Raw genomic sequence first — 18,037 nt, forward strand, 5'->3', positions numbered from 1 at the left:
CTTTATTTGGCTTTACTTTACTTCATTTCTCAGCAAACGACCAGATCACCTGTCCTTTTTAGGATCTCTTAGCTTCCATCTGAAGGAACGATTCGCTTCCACACTGGACCTAGTTCACAAAAGCATTATTTTCATCTCTTAGAAGCTTTATTATTAATGCAAATAATGAAGATGACTGAGATTTATTCTTGCAACCAGAATGTGCATGTGTAATCCAATGTTCTGCAGCATATTTTGCAAGAGGGGAAGATACATCCAGATGTATATCAAGAGGCCCACATGTATTCAATTGCAAAAGATTGGCCAGGCAGATTTGAGATATCACAGAGTGTGATACCTTCTCATTGAAGCTGAAGCCCCTGACTTGCTGGACAGCATGATTTTGAATATACTGAGATATAAGATATTCTTTGACAGAAAAGTGAGAGAGCTTGATGACACGTGTTTAATGTTCAGCATCCATTTCAATTTTCCAGTATTCTAACTTATACCTTCTGATTCCATAACAAAACTAGAACACATTTTCAAGACATCCTTAATATCTTGAAGTTCATTATCAGATTTATACTCTGGTCCATTCTCAGCAGAAAGATCAACAGCAGCAGTTGCAGCCAGTTCTCTCAGTTTAAGTGGATGAACAGCAAAGGACAGCCACTGTAGAAACAACTTCACATAACTGTGATCTTTTTTCTTGATCCCCAGCAAGATTTGATCATATGTTTTATCCAAACCCTGAGGTAGATTAGCTAGCTGCTTTTTCAGATCAGCCCTTGTTCGGCACTCTTTGAGCTCATTTAGCTGTAATGCAACCCATCAAAACCTAAAATTGCATTCATTAATTATTCTGTCAGTCAAATCTTAGACTAAACATACATTCCATCTGCTTGTTCCATCAATGTCAACTTTATTTGTTTTTGGGTCTCAGAATCCCATTTTTGCAAGTCAGAGTCATTTTGAAACTGATAGTCAACATAGGCCACAAGATCATAATTTCCAGATTCCTCAACCAAGTCAAGAAAGTGATAAGACTTCAACTTGTTCTCAATCTCCTGTTCTGGATGGCTAGTAACTATCAAATGAAGCCCAAGGTTTACATCTTTCTGCAAGATAAAGGTCTGAATCCAGTCAAGAATCTTTCCTCTTTCAGCACATTCATCAAGAGCATCCAGAATAATGAATGTTGAGTTAAAGCCATCAAGAATTATTTGAAGAGTATTCTGCAAATCATCCAGAGTTGGCTCCTGATGGCCATTACAACAGCCAGCATACAGCTTCACTAAGACTGTAGGCACTCTACCCTCACATTTGAGAGAGAATTGCCAGATGAGTGATCAAATCAGTTTATCATGCAACTGGAAATCCTTCCGTGAGTCTCTTCCATCAAAAAAGAAATAAGCTGTAGCAGAACTGAATCTCTGGAGGAGATCATGAATGATTGCTGAGCTATAATGAGAAATTTCAATGAAGTTCATAAAAATTATGAGATTTCCAACCTTAAAATGGTTTTACCAGAGCCAGCTGGACAGACTGTCAATAAGATGTAACTGTACAAATTTTGTCAGAAAACTTACATTTTCCTTTAATCCAAAGAAAGTCAGGCTGTTTTAGCCACTCAGAAAATGCATCTCCATTGAGAAACCATAGACAGGTGTCTGGCTGACTCTTTAGAATTGCATATGCAGCATTGTAGTTTATAGACTCCTTGGGTGGAGAAAGCCACTTATAAATCTTCTCTGCTGAAACAAAAATTGAAGTCAATTATATATCTGAAATTAGAACCTGTAATAATAGCCAGTTGTTCATCCTTCATTGTCTCAAGTGTGATTTGAATAATTGGGTCCACACCTATCAACAACAAATGATATTAAGATGAATATGATGTTTTTCTTACTTACCTTAATTGATGGTACCTGTAAAAATATAAGTGAAAGCAATAAAATGTGATGACCCAAATTCAACAAACCATAGATAGGGCCTGTGTTCACATTTTGAGCAGTAATGTTATTTATAGTATCAAATTGAAAGTTTGTTGAGAACTCTGCATGGTCTTCAGATTTGAGCTAGACTATAATTATTAGAGTACTGACCAGCAGGCATCACTTCTGCATTCAGAACAGAAGGACTAGGAAGAGAGGTAAGCAAGTTGGAACTTGAAGGAGCTATACAGAGTTATCAGAAATAGAACATAAACATTTGGAGCAAGCATGAACCAATCAAGATAGAAGACAGCTGTTGCAAGGATTCAACAGCTGCTTGCACAGGGCCTTCACCCTGATCAACTGTGAGATTGGAATTGATGAAGGTCAATGTCAACTTTATAGCAACCATCTTGAAGGGTATCTCACAAGCAGAAGTTGGTTCAGCCTCCACTGACACCAGGCCTATGTTCAAAACAGAGGCAATCAGTGGAGAGGTAGGCAAGTGAGTTCTCAGGAAATCTATATCAGAGTCACTTATAATGAATGATAGAAGTCTGAGGCTGATACAGACCAGTGGGGGTAGGTAAAACTTGTTGCAGGTGCTCAATCACCCCTCCCTCAGGGACTATAACCTGATCACTTGCAAATTTGATTTGATGAGTGAGTGATGTTCAATTTGGGGCATGAAGATTAGAAAGTATCTTACTGGTGACTGGTATGGCTATATCCACCCCATGGATGGTCAAAGATGGAGTTATCAAGGTAGCCGGGGCAGAGCTGGGGCCAGCTATATTGATGCCAGTGCCATCCGTGGATTCAGGTATTGGAGAGAGTAGTACTAGTCTTGTGAATGCTTTTTTCAAACTGTAAAATGGTTCAATGAAAGGGTCACTGGATAGGGTACACATTGTTCATGACGAGATGGAAGTTAAGATGAAGATGCGTGTGTGGCCTGCTTGTTTGGGTGTGGCTGTTCGCAAATACAACTCCACTCTCCCACAGATTTTGCAATTGTTGTGGCTTACAGTCATTGACAAGCAAAGCCCACTAATAAAAATGGAAATGTTTTGATGGCTACCAAAGTGCCTGGAAAATGTGCAGAAACATTGAGGGAAGCTTCTGGCCAAATTTCAGCCAGGTCTCACAAGCCGTTTTGGAGAAAATGGCCATATACAGAAATAGACCCTAAAATTTTGGCCGGGACACCAAAAACTGCCAGGAAAAATATGAAAAATAGCGGAATCACTTCCTTTCATGGAGAACAATCTGCCCATCAACTTTCGAAACAATTTATCGAGCGGTTCTTCTGGAAAAAATTGCCAAACATTGACCCAAATTGGGCACTTAGTCACTTTTGATGTGACATCTATCACGGGACTAAGAAATTCCATCACACTAGGCGTTCGAAACGCAGGGAAATCCCTTTCTGATGGATTCTTTGCCCTTTCTGAGTAGCTTCCAGCCGAAGCCCAGCACAGGTACCAACTTTCGATAATTTCTGGGCGGTTTTGACCTGTTTTTCTCCTTAAATGTTGCAGTTTTTTGGTCGAAAATTTTGGCCACACCCAATTCCTCGTGGGAAAATTTTCGGAGGTGTGTTTTTCGACGTATTTCGCAAATCCGAGCCAGAATCTGGAAAAATCTCAGCTGTAGATACATTATTTACCGAGATACCAAATTAGTGGGCTTTGCTTGTCCACGACTGTACGGCTGTCAAGGTATCGATAACCACAACACTTCACTTAGTGATTTTGTTTGCCTTATCCTCTCGCTTCCGCGCGACACATCGCTCTATTTTCTACAGGACATTTCTCGCGCTGGTAACTATGCAGCTACCAAAGAATCAACGATGACGTCGATTCAGAGGGGCAAGAGCATAAAAGGGTGCGTGGTCATAGCTGTGGTCAACCTTCCAAGATGGCATGATGATCCACTCAATGATTTTGAACAGGCTAAACTTCAACGTTCAACGTCGGTTCCCTCGCGCTGGTTATTGGTCTGCAATGCTTCCCACCCAGCCACTGCTGTCCCTCCTCTGATGTATCCTCCTCCTGTCCCTCTGCCTGGACACTACCGCCATGCACCTGCACCTGCTGTGCCACCTGGCCAACACCGAGGTTTCCATTCCGCTCCTTCGGTGCCCTTCATAGCTGATCACCTTCAAGGCCAAGGTCGCACAAATCAACTCCATATCGCCGAGGTGTCTAGGGCACTGACGGGAAGGTTGCGAGGATTCATTCTGTGAGGAGTGGAGGGAGAAAGAAGAAGCGGCCGCGTTCGTTACTTGAAAGCAGGAATGGGGGCGGGGTGCATTGGCAATGCCACTCTTGACAGGGTATAACTCGCTTGTACAAACGGCGTCGATGGGCGGACGACCATATGGCGCCCCCAGCTGTGGAGAAACCCTCCAGGGTAAACCTAGACGAGAGCCTAACGCCCTCCCAAAGTTAATGGTCACGCTGTCGTCGTTTACGGTTGCCACCTGATTGAAGAGGTCAGTACATGCTCGTATTTGGAGTTTGAGGGTATATTCTTACGCTCATTTTTTAGGGAAGTCACACCCTTTTTTCCCGATCTTTTGGCCTCGTAAAAGCGGAGACCCAGATATGGGAAGTTTGCTCAGTCCAGAAAGCGGTGAGATATCCATGTATAGCGTGCGATCTAATGATTCTTTCAATGCGAAATCGTCAGCGTCACAATAATCTACAGAGGCAGACTGACGTACCTTCATCGTTAGCCTGTCCTGGCTCCGTTTACGCCTCCCTCAACATCGCCGTTACTCGTTTCAGGCCCCGAGACGACGTATGGCCATCCGCAAAACCGGCTCAGCCTTGTTTCCCTCTTCAATCAAGGCCCTGCAAGCCTTATCATCTTCGACGAGCATCTTCTCAATGTCCTTGTCGCTGAGTCCAGACGAAGAGGCAACGGTTACTGACTGGTCCTTGTCGACCTTGTCCTCCAGCGACACGTTGACAATGTGCTTGGAAACAATTAGTAGTGTGCAGGATGAACAAGGCAACATAGCGTACTCACTTTTCATGACCTTCCCACTCCTCAGGATCCTATCCCACCTCCTAACCGCGCTCCGTAGTGTATCCAACCGTTCCCCGCACTCCCGCGCCCTTCCAGCGGCGTTTACGCGTTAAATTTGATTGTTGGGTCTTTGTGTACGCGTTGTCATTGCCTTATTTGTCTTCTAGCGCGTCGTTTCAGCTTGTGGTAGTCAGTAGAACGAAATCTATGAAGTCTTGTCAGTAGAAAACTTGCGGGAAAGAGAATATGGTACGTCGAGTCTTCCGAGAGAGTGAATGCGAATCTGCGAAGGTATGTCAATGTCATGAGAATTTGCAGGAGTGTCCTCACATACTTTGGTCGTTTAACGTGTCCTGGCTCCGTTTACGCCTCCATGATCGCCATTGCTGGTTTGAAGTCTCCAGACGACGTATCTCCATCCGCAAAACTGGCACATGCGATCCAGAATGCGGCTCCATGCTAAGTGCTGAGTACGTGGACACAACTACGGTCGTCAGTGTTGTGCATGATATACAATGGGACGTAGATACTCACTTTGGGTCACCTGGTCCCATTCTTTACAACCCAGCAGCGTATCTGCTCGTTGTGTGCAGTCCTACGCCCTTCTGGCGGCATTCACGCGGTGGATTGCGCGTCCACCCTTCGTATATGCGTTATCGTTGCTTTGTTCGTCTCCTCGCTTGTCAATTCGGTTTGTTATAGCTGGTAAAACGAAATCTGATACCGTTTGTTAGCTGAAAACTGGTATAATTAGTGATTGTGGTGGTACTCACTGTTGCGTGAAATCGAGAATTTCGTATGTCATGCGTGTCCCGGTGTGCATCGTTGAGTGTTGAGCGCGAGTTTGGGTTGTAGAGGATTGGCAGTTCGTGCTGGACAGGTGCTATGGATCACGACGCGCCTGACGTTTGCAACAAGTTTGCATCGAGAGTCACCGAGCTGACATTTGCAGCTAAAAAGCGAGCTAGGCAACGGAATTGGCTTCTGGGAGCACTCGCAGACGTAGGCCTCTCAGTTTACAGGTTCGTGCCCAACGTCGAGGTTGAGAACAAGTTGAGGGCATAATAAAGTTGGAGCCAAACAAATCTCAACTCTCGACTCTCATCTTCTCATCTTGAACCTGGCTTCTACCTTGGATCGTTCGTGACGACGACGACGCCTAACAGACAGAGTCTTCCCAACTTCAGCGTAACCCCCAGCCTCAGCTTCAATGGCAACAGACGCGTTACGACTCCAAGTCGCCGGAAAGTGGCAAGATTGTTTCAAGCGGTTCAACCGCGAAGAACCGGGCATCTCAGGGCTCATGTCTTTCAGCCAGGTAATATTCACGCGTCCACACGTCTAATCCCACTCACTCACGTAAAATCCAGGCATGGGCCATCGCAACAGCGTTTGTACGTCCCAAAAACCTCAAGGACGCGAGTATGATGGCTGAGCGGCCCAGTGAGCGCCTTGCGAGGTTGAAAACCGGCAATTGAGCTTATGCGCGTACAAGATAGATTTAAACAATGTTCGAGCTGCGTTTACGGTCGTGCATCAGTGTAGGAGGTTGCCGGTGTTGATGGAGACTTTCTTGAGTTCGTTTCCTGTTTGTTGGATGGAAGTGTTCAGCTAACCTTAGCGCAGACGATGCGAAATCGAGTTTCCATTGGGTTGAATATGAGATTGGGGAGTACATGGCGCGGTACGAGGTACGCTAAACCTTCACTCTACGGAATTATAGTGCTTAACAAACACCTAGGCGACAAAAGATGTGCAACTCATCCGGATGCTTGTCTCCCGCCTTTTAGACTGGTACAAATGCTGGGGTCCGGGAACAGAGTTCGTTCAACCTCCTCGTCTTTCCTCTCTCTCTCTTCCATCTCTAACCCATCTCCAGACTCGGCAATACAATATCAAGCGCCTACACACTGACCTTCCAAACACACCTCTTCGCCGCCCTCCCTCCCTCTTTCGCAGAGGGGTTCAAAGCCCTATGCAAGTGGTCACTCTCTCCTTCGCCTTCTCCCTCACCTTTGTCCCCTTCCTCGTCTGCGTCTCCCTCTCCCTCAAAAATCACAGTAACACCTCAAATAATCCAAGAAATGTTCGGCGAGTTCGAAGAGCTGGGCTTGATAGACCGCTATGAAAGCGTGATTGCCAGCGTGGGGTACGAGCATATCGAAGCGCACGTTTTGGAGACGTGTACGGGCCAGTGGGGAAATACGATGTTGGATGTGTTGAGGTCGTGGATGTCGGACAAGGTGGTTCCCTGGATGTTGGTTATTTATGCTAGAGGGGCTGCGACGGGTGGGTGTTACTTTTTTTTGCGCGTTTTGAGGGTTGTTGAAGAGAGTTTTGGCGTTGTTGTAGCTGAGGAGGCGAGGAATATGTTGCAGGGTGTTGGATCGAGGTTTGATTTTCATATTAATAAGACGTTGTGTGATTTGAGGTGTGTTTCTCTCCCTATCTCTGCATCATTAAAACTCATTAATATACAACAGGACAAGAGAGATATTTGATATTATCATCGACTTTCCGGATTCTATGGGTGCATTGAACGATCTCAAGGTACCCATTTAACGTTTACCCTTGTTCATATCACCTCACTCACCCCTGCCCTTTATCTCCTTAGGACTGTTTACAACGCGTAGACCAACGAACGGCCCTCGTCACAGCTCTCCGCAAAGCGTACGGCCTTTCCCGTTCCAGTCATTCCTCCCTCCTACCTTCTTCTTTCTTCCATCTCTCTTCTATATGACACATACTTACTAACGACATTTCAACTCTCTAGAAACCGAAAACGTCTCCTCCACCCAGGCGCAGACACGAAACTCATCCTCTCGCAATACGTCGCTACCATCAAGTGTTTGAGGATTGTAGATCCCCCGGGAGTGTTGCTTTTTAAAGTTGCGGATCCTATACGACGATATTTGAGGTAAGCCTTTGTTTTTTTTTTGCACCCGTTTCGCCTTTTTTCTCTTCCTTAACCTTCTCCTCGTTCCTTTCTTCTTTGCATATCACTTTCATTCCTTCTCTCTCACACATCTTCCCCCGAACCAACCCAACTAACATACCACACAGAGACCGACCAGACACCATCCGATGCATCGTTGCCAACCTCGTCGGGGACGACTCGGACGGAGGCGACGCCCTCGTGGATGAGAACGAGCCGATCGTGCCGTTGCAGCAGGTGATGGATTCTGTGGATGATTATGGAGATCCGAATTGGGAACCGGAGCCGGTTGATGCTGGGCCTGGTGGGTGGTTCATATGCTTTTTGCCCTCACCTCATCATGTCCATTGGCTCATTCGCCTTTTCTCCCTTCCCCCACAGAATTCCGAACGAACAAGCCAAGCGACGTGATCAGCACACTAGTCAGCATATACGACTCGAAGGATCTTTTTGTGAAAGAGCTGCAGGTCCTGCTTGCGCAGCGCCTTTTGGCTATCAAAGATGGGAACTTTGAGAGGGTTGAGAAGGAGGTGAGCCGTCGTCGTCCTTCTGCCTTCTGTAATTGAATTAAACTGACGCTCGTGCCTCCCAACCAGAGAAGGAACATCGAAATTCTGAAGATCAGATTTGGAGAAGCCGCGCTGCAAGTGTGCGAGGTCATGCTGAAGGACATGACGGATTCGAAGCGAATCGATGGGCATGTTCAATCTCAGAAAGCTGTTTGTTGTTCTACTTCTTTCATCAAAAGTTGGAAGCTGATGTGTAATTCATTTACAGTCAAACGTACATCCGACAATCATATCTAAACATTTTTGGCCTGCGCTTGAATCAAGTGACATGGTCATGCCAGGGCAGTTCCAGCAGTACGTCACTCGTTCCCGTCCTCCTCCCCATTCCTCCAAACTACGAACTAACAAAATCTGCAAAAGACTTCAGGACCTATATGCGCAAGAATTCAGTATCTTCAAGCCTGACAAGAAACTGAAATGGCTACCTCACTTGGGGACTGTACGCCTGGAGCTGCAGCTTGATGATCGAACGGTGGAGGCGGATGTACCTCCTCTTGAGGCTGCTTTTATTGAGATGTTTTCGAATAAGGGTGAGTTTGCACTTTTTGCTATGAATGTCATGAAAAGATGTTGGTCGCACTCCAGTGGGTGAACGACCTGTTTTGTCGGCCTGGTTGGTGGGCCTCCTTCTCCTATTTTCGTTTCCTTTTGTCATGTATCCCAGTTTGCGCTATGCTGACCTTCATCTCTTTTGGTAGATAAATGGACGCTGGAGGAGCTCATTACAGAAGTGGGCGATATTGATCGAAGCGCTGCATTCAAAGCCCTTATCACATGGGTGAACATGGGTGTGTTGAAGGAGGACCCTGAGAATACGTTTGTACTTCTTGAGAGGGCGGAGGAAGACTTGTCTGGTAAGAGGTCACCTGAAGAATGGGGTGTTTCTGCGGGTACGTTTTTGGCTATCTACCCAATCATCCATTGGGTGCTTGTGCTGATTGGTGGTGGGTTTAACGCAGGTCCCGAACTACCGCCCGTGATAACTGCTCAACAACAACAGGCCGAACAGATGAAGGTTTATTGGAAGGTTCGTCCATTCATTCCCTCAACCGTGCTTCAGCCCCGAAACTGACAATATGTCAGTTCATCGAGGGGATGTTGACCAACCTTGGGAATCTACCCCTTGACCGGATTCAAACCATGTTAAGGTTCGCGCCGGGGTACGATCAGTCGATTGAGCAGCTCGCGACGTTCATGGAGGCTGCGCGGAGGGAGGGGTTGGTCGTTGTGAGGGACGGGATGTGGAGGTTGAATAATTAATCTTGGAGTCGTGTTGGAGGTGTACGCATGGATTTGATAAAGTAGTCGGATAAAGGTTTTGTCATACCCCGTCGTGTTGCCCCACAAAAGGGGTGTTGCTTTTTCCATCGCACTATGCCATGATTCGAATAGGCCCTTCCAGGACCTCCGCTCCAGATTAGGAACAGAGCATTTGCAAAGTCTACCATTGAGTTCTACAAGTTGATTGGTTGGACAGGCGACTCTTCGATCCTATGTCTACTTGGCATGATGTGACCCGCCAGTCTTTGCCTTCTGTCGCGGTCGCCTCATCGAAGCAGAAGTTGACCGGGACTTTACCGGGACTGACCAGTGACGGAACCAGAATATTATCTAGAAGTCGGAAATTTGTGATTCTTAATGCGAGCAAGCGGATTAGGGGGGCGAGGTCATCGTCAAAACAAGCTAAAGAATCAACACGCAACGATCAATCAACTCAACCTGCAAATTCCCATTCAATACTGGAAGCAAAATTTGTATAAGTAACGTGTGCATTCAAGTAAAGCGTTGAATAAGATACGATAGTAATGATTTATGCGTCGACCTTGCGAAAAAGAGGCTGTCTACTTTGATTGAACGAAGTTCGAACCCCTTGTTCGTGTTCTTACCGCTCGACGCTGGCACTTGCCACTGTGGACCGATGGTGGCAACATGAGCGTCCGTGCGCTTGTGTTCTTTCTCGCTAATCAAGCTTCAAGGCCATGGTCAAAAGCAGCTAAACAACTTGAATCGGCTAGTCGCATTTGACCTGTGTGCAGGCGGAGGGACAACCGTGTTAGAAAATGACGAATAGGCCCAACTAGCCGCTTCATATGCGCCCGGTCCTCTTCCGACTCTAGTACATATAATTTTATTCTTATTATTACAGGTGTCAGCGTTTGTGACCGAGTTAAAACCGATGTAGACTGAAACCGGTCTATAGACCGCAAAAAGACCGCAGACTGCGGTTTTTTGCGGTCCAGTCTGGTCTTTTGACTTCTGGGGAAAAGGCAGACTGGTTACGGTTATGGTTAATGCCCCTGGGCATCAAAAAACTGGACCGAACCGGACTTTCAAACACTAATGCTGATAGAGAAGGGAGCAGATGTAAATGTGCAGAGAGGACACTATGGAAGTGCACTTTATGTAGCATCATATAAAGGCCATGAGGAAATTGCAAGGCTGCTGATAGAGAAGGGAGCAGATATAAATGCATTGGGAGGAGCGTATGGAAATGCACTTTTTGCAGCATTATATGAAAAGAATGTGGCAATTGCAAGGCTTTTAATAGAGAAGGGAGCAGATTTAAGTGCAAAGCTGCTGATAGGAAAGGGAGCAGATATAAATGCACAGGGAGGACACTATGGAAATGCACTTTATGCACATCAGGAAAAACCCCATTTGCTTATCTGTAGAAATAAGCATCAGTAAGTTGGGGGCAAGCTGACTTCAACTAATCCAGGGAAATCAGCTTGAAATCAGTTGTCAATCAGCAGCTCATTACTTATTCAACACTTATCAGCACTTATGCACAGTAAATCTGTTTAGATTAGTTCGGGCATCCTCATATGTCCTCCAATATACTTGGTTTTACTAGTTCATAGGAATATATCCTGCATATTGATTGAGTTCACTATACTAATGTTTAGAGATTCTAAGTTAATAATATAGACATGTGACAGTGCCACTGGGTCAATATCAGCGGAGGACAGGACACGCTGCATATGCGTCAACCAGCTGCATTGACAACAGTAAAGGAGGGGGCACTAACGGCGTTGACAGCACAGTGACGGAGGCATCTGCCTCGACTGCTTGCACCAATTGGTGAAGGAGGTGGGGCAAGTGTTGCTGCATTGGCATGGGAGGTGATGTCATGGGAACGAGAGGGAGGGCGAAATTGTGTAAGAACCTGGGAGGGGTGAGGATGGAGTAATTCTCGTGATAAGCGCATGTGAATGGTTTCTTGTGTTCCAAGTGTGTGCGCAGAAATGATGCAGGAGTCGTCTTTCAAGACCCGAGGGCCAATTGACGCTCTGGGTTGTATGCATGGGAGTTTCATCCATTCCCTTTTGGGGGTGAGGGAGGCCATGTGTGCAGAAAGGGAATGGAAGAGGGCCTGGGATTGTACTGAGGTGCAGGACTGGCATTCTGTTCCATGTGGATTGGATGGAACATGCTGCATTGTTAGGGACCTATGATGAATGTGTAAGATGAGCAAAGGCTGTACAGATAAAACAGTACATACGGGTCTTGATGAGCCTGAACCATGCCTGGGGTGTTTTTGAATGTGGAGAGGTGGTTGGCGAGTTCACCAAGGAGTGTCTCCAAGCCTTCGCACTCCTTCGCCACATGCGGCTGAGGTTGGCATGGTGGTCAGCGACGATGTGTGAGTGGTCTTGGATGGTGTAGAAGATGACCTGTGCCGTGGATGAGGAATATGATGAATAGAACAAATGATACAACATAACTGAAGTCCTCCTTAACCAAGGAACTGGTTGCGAGCTTGGAAAGGGACTTGAATGACACCAGTGAGCTTCATCATGTCCCTTGCTGTGTTATTCTTGATTTCTGCGATACACTGCACATAACATGAGATCTCTATCAAACTACAAGGAACAAGTTAAATGTACCTCAAACCAAGCAGTAAGCTGCCTAACAATAGCCTTCCATGCTGTGAACTGTTCAAGGAGGTCATCCGGAGGCTTGAGGTTATGCGTCCCAATGCTAGGCTCTGGTGGCAAGAGATGGCCAACATCAGCGATGTGTGCAACGTCATGCGGGACAGTGGCAGTCTTCTGTCTGGGGCACAGTGGCCTGATTGGTGTGGAGGGGAGGTCGATGGGACATTGTAAGTAAATGCAGATGGTGGGGATTTGGTGATGGCATTGAGAGAGTTGCAACAAATTATTCCTAAGTCTGTTGGAACTCTGACATCATGTGATCATGTTGAATGAATCATTCCTTTCCCACCACTCTTTCTTCCCACTGTTCTTCCTTCCCACCACATCGTCCCAATGGCAAGTTTCCTCCCTCCTGCCCCATCTCGTTCAAATGGCACATCTCAACATTCCGGATTCACTATAGCAGCTCAACACTGAGAGCCAACACCCAATTTATGGCAGCTCGCCTCCCAGACTCAGCAAGACAAACCACAACGACAATGTGACTATTACCACACAACGACCACAACGCCGGACTATCACGATGCGACCATGACCACAACAGATGACAACCATGATGGACCACCACCACCATGATGAAGACAACCATGATGGACAAGGACGAACAATGAATGTCAGATGACCACGACAGACGATGAACAACCAACCACCCCTATTCCTGAGCCACTGCTCACCCCCCTCGTCTTTAGGAAGTGTGTGCTACTCCATCATCCACGTTTGCCATACTCACACCCCCTTTTGCCTCCTTGTATGCAGGCAGTGCATGCTTTCTTCCTCTCACATCCGTGTTTGCCATACTCACACACACCGCTTCAGCTCATCTCTAGCAAGTATGTGTTTCCATCCATGTTTGCCATACTCACCCCGCTTTCTCTCCTTGCCTTTAGTTGGTGTGTGCTTTCATCCTCCATCCCTCACACACCCCTTTGTCTCCTCAATGCTAGTGGGTGTGCTTTCATCCTCCCTTATCTGTTTGCCTTACTCACAACTAGTGTTTGCAGGTCTGGTTCAGTCCGATTTTTTGCCCTGAAAACAGGCAACTGCAGACCGCAACTGGTCTAGGACCGACCCAGATATCGAGGGAACCGACCCAGATATCGAGGGAACCGAACTGGACCACCTAGGACCGGTCTTTTGCAGTCCATGGACTGCATTCAAACTGATTCAGACGGGTCTTTTTGCATAAAATGTGTCATACCAATATAAACCATTTGTATCTCAATTATTATTACTCTAAAAAAGAAACTGGTTATATATCATAGTATAACATATAAATACCCATCATTCCACCAATTCTTAAGAAATTTAATGAAGGTTTGACATAGCTATGACTGAAACCGAATTACATCTCCTAAAGACTTGGGCAAAATGTAATGCAGCAACTGTAAATTATTTGATGCATACCATATATTGATAGATGGTGAGTATATTTTCATACTTAAAATGTCAATATCCAAAAATTGAATCAAGCAAAATGATGAAAGTTTGAGTGAGTTAGAATTAAGTCATTCTGGTACAAGTTGCACAAACAAGTATTTGTGCCAAAATGGATTTAGTTATATCTTTCTCAGTTCTTAACCGTTTTTGATGAACTAAAAACCCAATTAAAGGTAATAGACGTGGTTCCAAGGCTATGCAAGACACGTGACCGTTTAACCAGTTGAAACCGATTTAAACCGGTCTTTGAACAGTTTTAAAAGATTTTTGAAATGAGGCAACCAGCAACTGGACCAACCCCAAATTTGGGCAACTGCAACTGAAAAAAAGACTGGACCATGGTCCGGTTCAGTTTGGTCCACCGGTTTTTTTCGGTCCTATGGACTGGACCTGTAAACACTACTCACAACCCCGTTTCTCACCTTGTCTCTTGTTGGTAGTGTTTGCAGGTCCAGTCTACAGGACTGAAAATATACATAGGACTGAACTGGACTGAACCACGGTCCGGTCTTTTTCCTCTTGCAGTTGCCCATATTTGTGGTCAGTCCAGTTGCCAGTTGCTATGTTTTTGTAAATATATAAAAACCGAAAAAGACCAGTTTAGACCAGTCACAACCAGTCTTTTGTCCCACCATGTGTTGTACCTTACTTGTGCACATTTTACTTAATTTTTGGTCCCTGAACCATCAATGACGGTTAAGAATTGGTTGAGATATGGCCAAAAACATTTTTATACATGCAATTTGAATGTATGTCCTCTCTGTTTTCGCCCTATCTCAGTCAAATCTTGACGGAATTGCTTAAGCTTTTAATCAGTCTACAGAGAATTAAATTATCTATCTACACATGCAATGTATGTGAGGTAAGATTTAGTTTCTGTGGTGTAATAAATTTTACAACAAAAGACTGGTTGCAACTGGTCTGGACTGGTCTTTTTTGTGTTGTGGACCGATTAGGACTGGTCTAAAATGGTCTGGTTGCGGTCCCTTAATATCTGGATCAGTCTAGACTGGTTGCGGTTGCCAGTTGCCTTGTTTTGAGGTAAAAAACTGGACTTAACTGGACTTTAAAACACTACTTGTTGGTGAGTGCTTTCATCATCCGTGTTCACCATACTCATGGCCCCTCATCTCCAGCAGTGCATACTTTCGTCCTCCTTAATTCACATTCGCCGTCCTCTCACCCTGATGCAGCTCCATGTTCACCAATTGCTGCAGATCATCCATCTGTGTAATACTCATGGACTTTGCCCCCATCACAATGTTCTATTGTTCATCCCAAAAGGCTGTCACTGACTCTGGAAATTATGCCTTTCTTATCCTCGTTTCTTATTATGTTGTACACTAGTAGTATCTGTATTTTGTTTCATTATACACCAATATATGGAGTTCTTTTAAAGCATCTGATATAAACTTGAGTGAAATCAAAGACTTATTTTTGCAAATCATGCACTTATTCTGAGCAGATACACAATGGATTAGAATGAATAAGTTGTGATCAGTGAAGAATCAGCTCCAATATTTTGGACACTTAGCTGATTGGGCTGATTTGCCTTATGGCACTTACTTGCAACTTATATTGACAGATTTTTTGCATATTCTGACACATTCCAGCTTATGACTACAGATAAGCAAATGGGGTTTTTCCTGATGCAGCATCATATGGAGGTCATGAGGCAATTGTAAAGCTGGTTATAGATGAAGGAGCAGATGTAAATGTGCAAGAAGGACACTATGGAAATGCACTTTGTGCAGCATTATATGCAAACCATACAGAAATTGCAAAGCTGCTCATAGAGAAAGGAGCAGATGTTAATGCACAGGGAGGACATGGAAGTGCACTTTATGCAGCATCACATCAAGGCCATGATGCAATCATGCAGTTGCTGATTGAGAAGGGAGCAGATGTGAATGAACAGGGAGGACAATATGCACTTTTGGCAGCAGTAAATGGAAACTATATGACAATTGCAACACTGCTGATAAAGAAGGGAGCAGACATAAATGCACAAAAAGGACACTATGGAAGTGCACTTTATGTAGCATCATATGAAGGTCATGAGGCAATTGCAAAGCTGCTGATAGAGAAGGGAGCAGATGTAAATGCATTGGAAGGAGCTTATGGAAATGCACTTTTTGCAGCATTATATAAGAGGAATGTAGCAATTGCAAGGCTCTTGATAGAGGAGGGAGCAGATTTAAGTGCACAGGGAGGATACTATGGAAATGCACATCACACAGCATCACGTGGAGGCCATGAGGCACTTATAAAGCTGATCATAGAGAAGAGGGCAGATGTAAATGCACAAGGAGGACAGTATGAAAATGCACTCCAGGCAGCATCATATGAAGGTCATGAGGCAATTGCACAGCTTCTGATAGAGAAGGGAGCAGATGTAAATGCAAAGGGAGGATACTATGGAAATGTGCTCCAGGCAGCATCATTTGCAGGCCATGAGGCCATTACAAAGCTGCTCATAGAGAAGGGAGCTGATGTAAATGCACAGGGAGGACAGTATGAAAATGCACTCCAGGCAGCATCATATAAAGGCCATGAGGCAATTACACAGATACTGATAGAGAAGGGAGCACATGTAAATGCACTGGGAGGGCCCTATAGCTTTGTTGAATTTGAAAGAAACTGGCTTTTCATCAATTCTTCTCTAGTTCTATGATTACTCTCTTTACTTCCAAAGAATGTCAAGAAGTGTGTGCTCCTTAGACTTTTGCAACTCCTATCTTCTTTATTATGTCATGCAATTCACTTGGTGTGAAGACCCTCAAGTTGGTTTCCTCAGTAGTTGTAGAGAGCTCTGTAATGAACTGTTGAGATAAACTTATCAAAAAGAAAGTGATTCATGTTAAACATGCTTGTTCCATCACACATTATTTATATCTCTGAACAATTTTTTTTTTTCATTGATTATACACTAATCCACTTTCTCAGATGCTGCTGTGAGTGTCACAGCTGGTCAAGGTGGGACATTCTAATCACATTTAGTAATTTACAGGGGTTTCTCTGAGTAAAATTGCCATTTTACCAGTACATTGTCAGGGCATTCAGTAGATGTTATTGTTCATTATTTGGTTTTGACCAGGGGGCTCCCATCTGCACATCCCATTAACACAACTACCTCTGACATGTACCAATTCCTATGTCAGGGTCTTCATACTATATCAGGAACTTTGATTAATAATACACCCAAATCCATACAAGTACATGTTGCTTAGATCAGTTCAAGCCACATTAACTTGAAGCAAATTATTGTAAAGAAATTTCAAATAATTTTGCAGTAACAATGTAACAATGTCTGAAGAATTGTAAACTGTTGTATTATATAAAGAAAAATTATAATAATTTTACATTTTTTCAGACTGCAAAATTATTTGAAACTTCTTTACAAATTTCTTTAGAGGATGGTCAGTTATAGGCAGAGTATGTACCAGAAGCAGAAATGAAAATTTGTGCAGGTAAGATAACTATTGATCACAGCTGGGCCATCTTATTGAGCTCTGTTATCACTGCTGAATCCCCTGCTGCAAACAGCCATGTTGTAAACAAATACAGGCACTTTGCCAAATCTTCAGCTTGTGTGCCCCCCCACACACTGCAGGGATTTGGCTTGGATGCATAAGTGAAGAGTTGTAATTTCAAGTCATTGCAATTTTCAAAAATGATGTCACTTTGAAAGAAAGAAAAAGTTTCAAGAGCTGGGTGGGGCCTCTAATGTTATGATCTGTGATGCTGAGCATTGTGTTCATTGCTGGTTGACTTCAATTTCTTTTTTTTTTTTTTTAAAAAAAATGAAATGACATCATTATTGAAAAGTGCAATAAATGTCCTTGATTTAAATATTTTTTACAGGCACAGGTCATCCATAATGCATATGGCATATAATATGGCAAGTGTCATGCCCCCAGCTGCTGTGTGTAGTATAGCACTATTTCCCTCTATGCTTTCCATAGACTATCTATCTGCTCACACATTACACTATATGGATGTATCTGTTCTTTCTTTGTGTACATCTCTACATTCCAATTTATGAGTTTCGCTATCCCTCAGCCCTGTTGCTCACATTTTGGTAAAAAATTGAGTGCATCATGCAGATAGAAAATTCAGGAGATGTAGTCAACACTGAATGATTTACAGTCTCTTGCCTTGTAAAATATATGAGCATAAATACAATTTTTTCTCTCTCCAGATTTG

The 18,037-nt window shown here is 44.3% G+C and overlaps 4 protein-coding genes across 4 annotated transcripts; 1 reads left to right on the forward strand and 3 right to left on the reverse strand.

Annotated features, from left to right (window-relative positions):
* Window positions 1-4,704: 4,704 nt before the first annotated feature.
* LACBIDRAFT_300127 (uncharacterized protein) lies at window positions 4,705-5,410 on the reverse strand (the record flags this gene model as incomplete). The annotated part of the gene is made up of 3 exons (XM_001882907.1): window positions 4,705-4,899; window positions 5,187-5,235; window positions 5,283-5,410. The coding sequence occupies 3 exons, from the start codon at window positions 5,408-5,410 to the stop codon at window positions 4,705-4,707; spliced, it is 372 nt and encodes a 123-aa protein (XP_001882942.1).
* A 1,626-nt stretch (window positions 5,411-7,036) lies between these two features.
* LACBIDRAFT_236364 (uncharacterized protein) lies at window positions 7,037-9,528 on the forward strand (the record flags this gene model as incomplete). The annotated part of the gene is made up of 11 exons (XM_001882780.1): window positions 7,037-7,213; window positions 7,286-7,383; window positions 7,436-7,502; window positions 7,567-7,622; window positions 7,726-7,869; window positions 8,016-8,191; window positions 8,269-8,417; window positions 8,484-8,606; window positions 8,665-8,750; window positions 8,817-8,986; window positions 9,155-9,528. 11 exons carry the CDS (start codon window positions 7,037-7,039, stop codon window positions 9,526-9,528), a joined length of 1,620 nt encoding a protein of 539 aa, XP_001882815.1.
* A 1,783-nt stretch (window positions 9,529-11,311) lies between these two features.
* LACBIDRAFT_300129 (uncharacterized protein) lies at window positions 11,312-11,981 on the reverse strand (the record flags this gene model as incomplete). The annotated part of the gene is made up of 3 exons (XM_001882908.1): window positions 11,312-11,431; window positions 11,485-11,905; window positions 11,959-11,981. The coding sequence occupies 3 exons, from the start codon at window positions 11,979-11,981 to the stop codon at window positions 11,312-11,314; spliced, it is 564 nt and encodes a 187-aa protein (XP_001882943.1).
* Window positions 11,982-12,192: 211 nt separating this feature from the next.
* LACBIDRAFT_300130 (uncharacterized protein) lies at window positions 12,193-12,599 on the reverse strand (the record flags this gene model as incomplete). The annotated part of the gene is made up of 3 exons (XM_001882909.1): window positions 12,193-12,291; window positions 12,344-12,527; window positions 12,574-12,599. 3 exons carry the CDS (start codon window positions 12,597-12,599, stop codon window positions 12,193-12,195), a joined length of 309 nt encoding a protein of 102 aa, XP_001882944.1.
* Between the last annotated feature and the right edge of the window lie 5,438 nt (window positions 12,600-18,037).

Source organism: Laccaria bicolor, genomic scaffold (genome assembly GCF_000143565.1).
Source record: "Laccaria bicolor S238N-H82 LACBIscaffold_18 genomic scaffold, whole genome shotgun sequence".
Lineage (NCBI taxonomy): Eukaryota > Fungi > Basidiomycota > Agaricomycetes > Agaricales > Hydnangiaceae > Laccaria > Laccaria bicolor.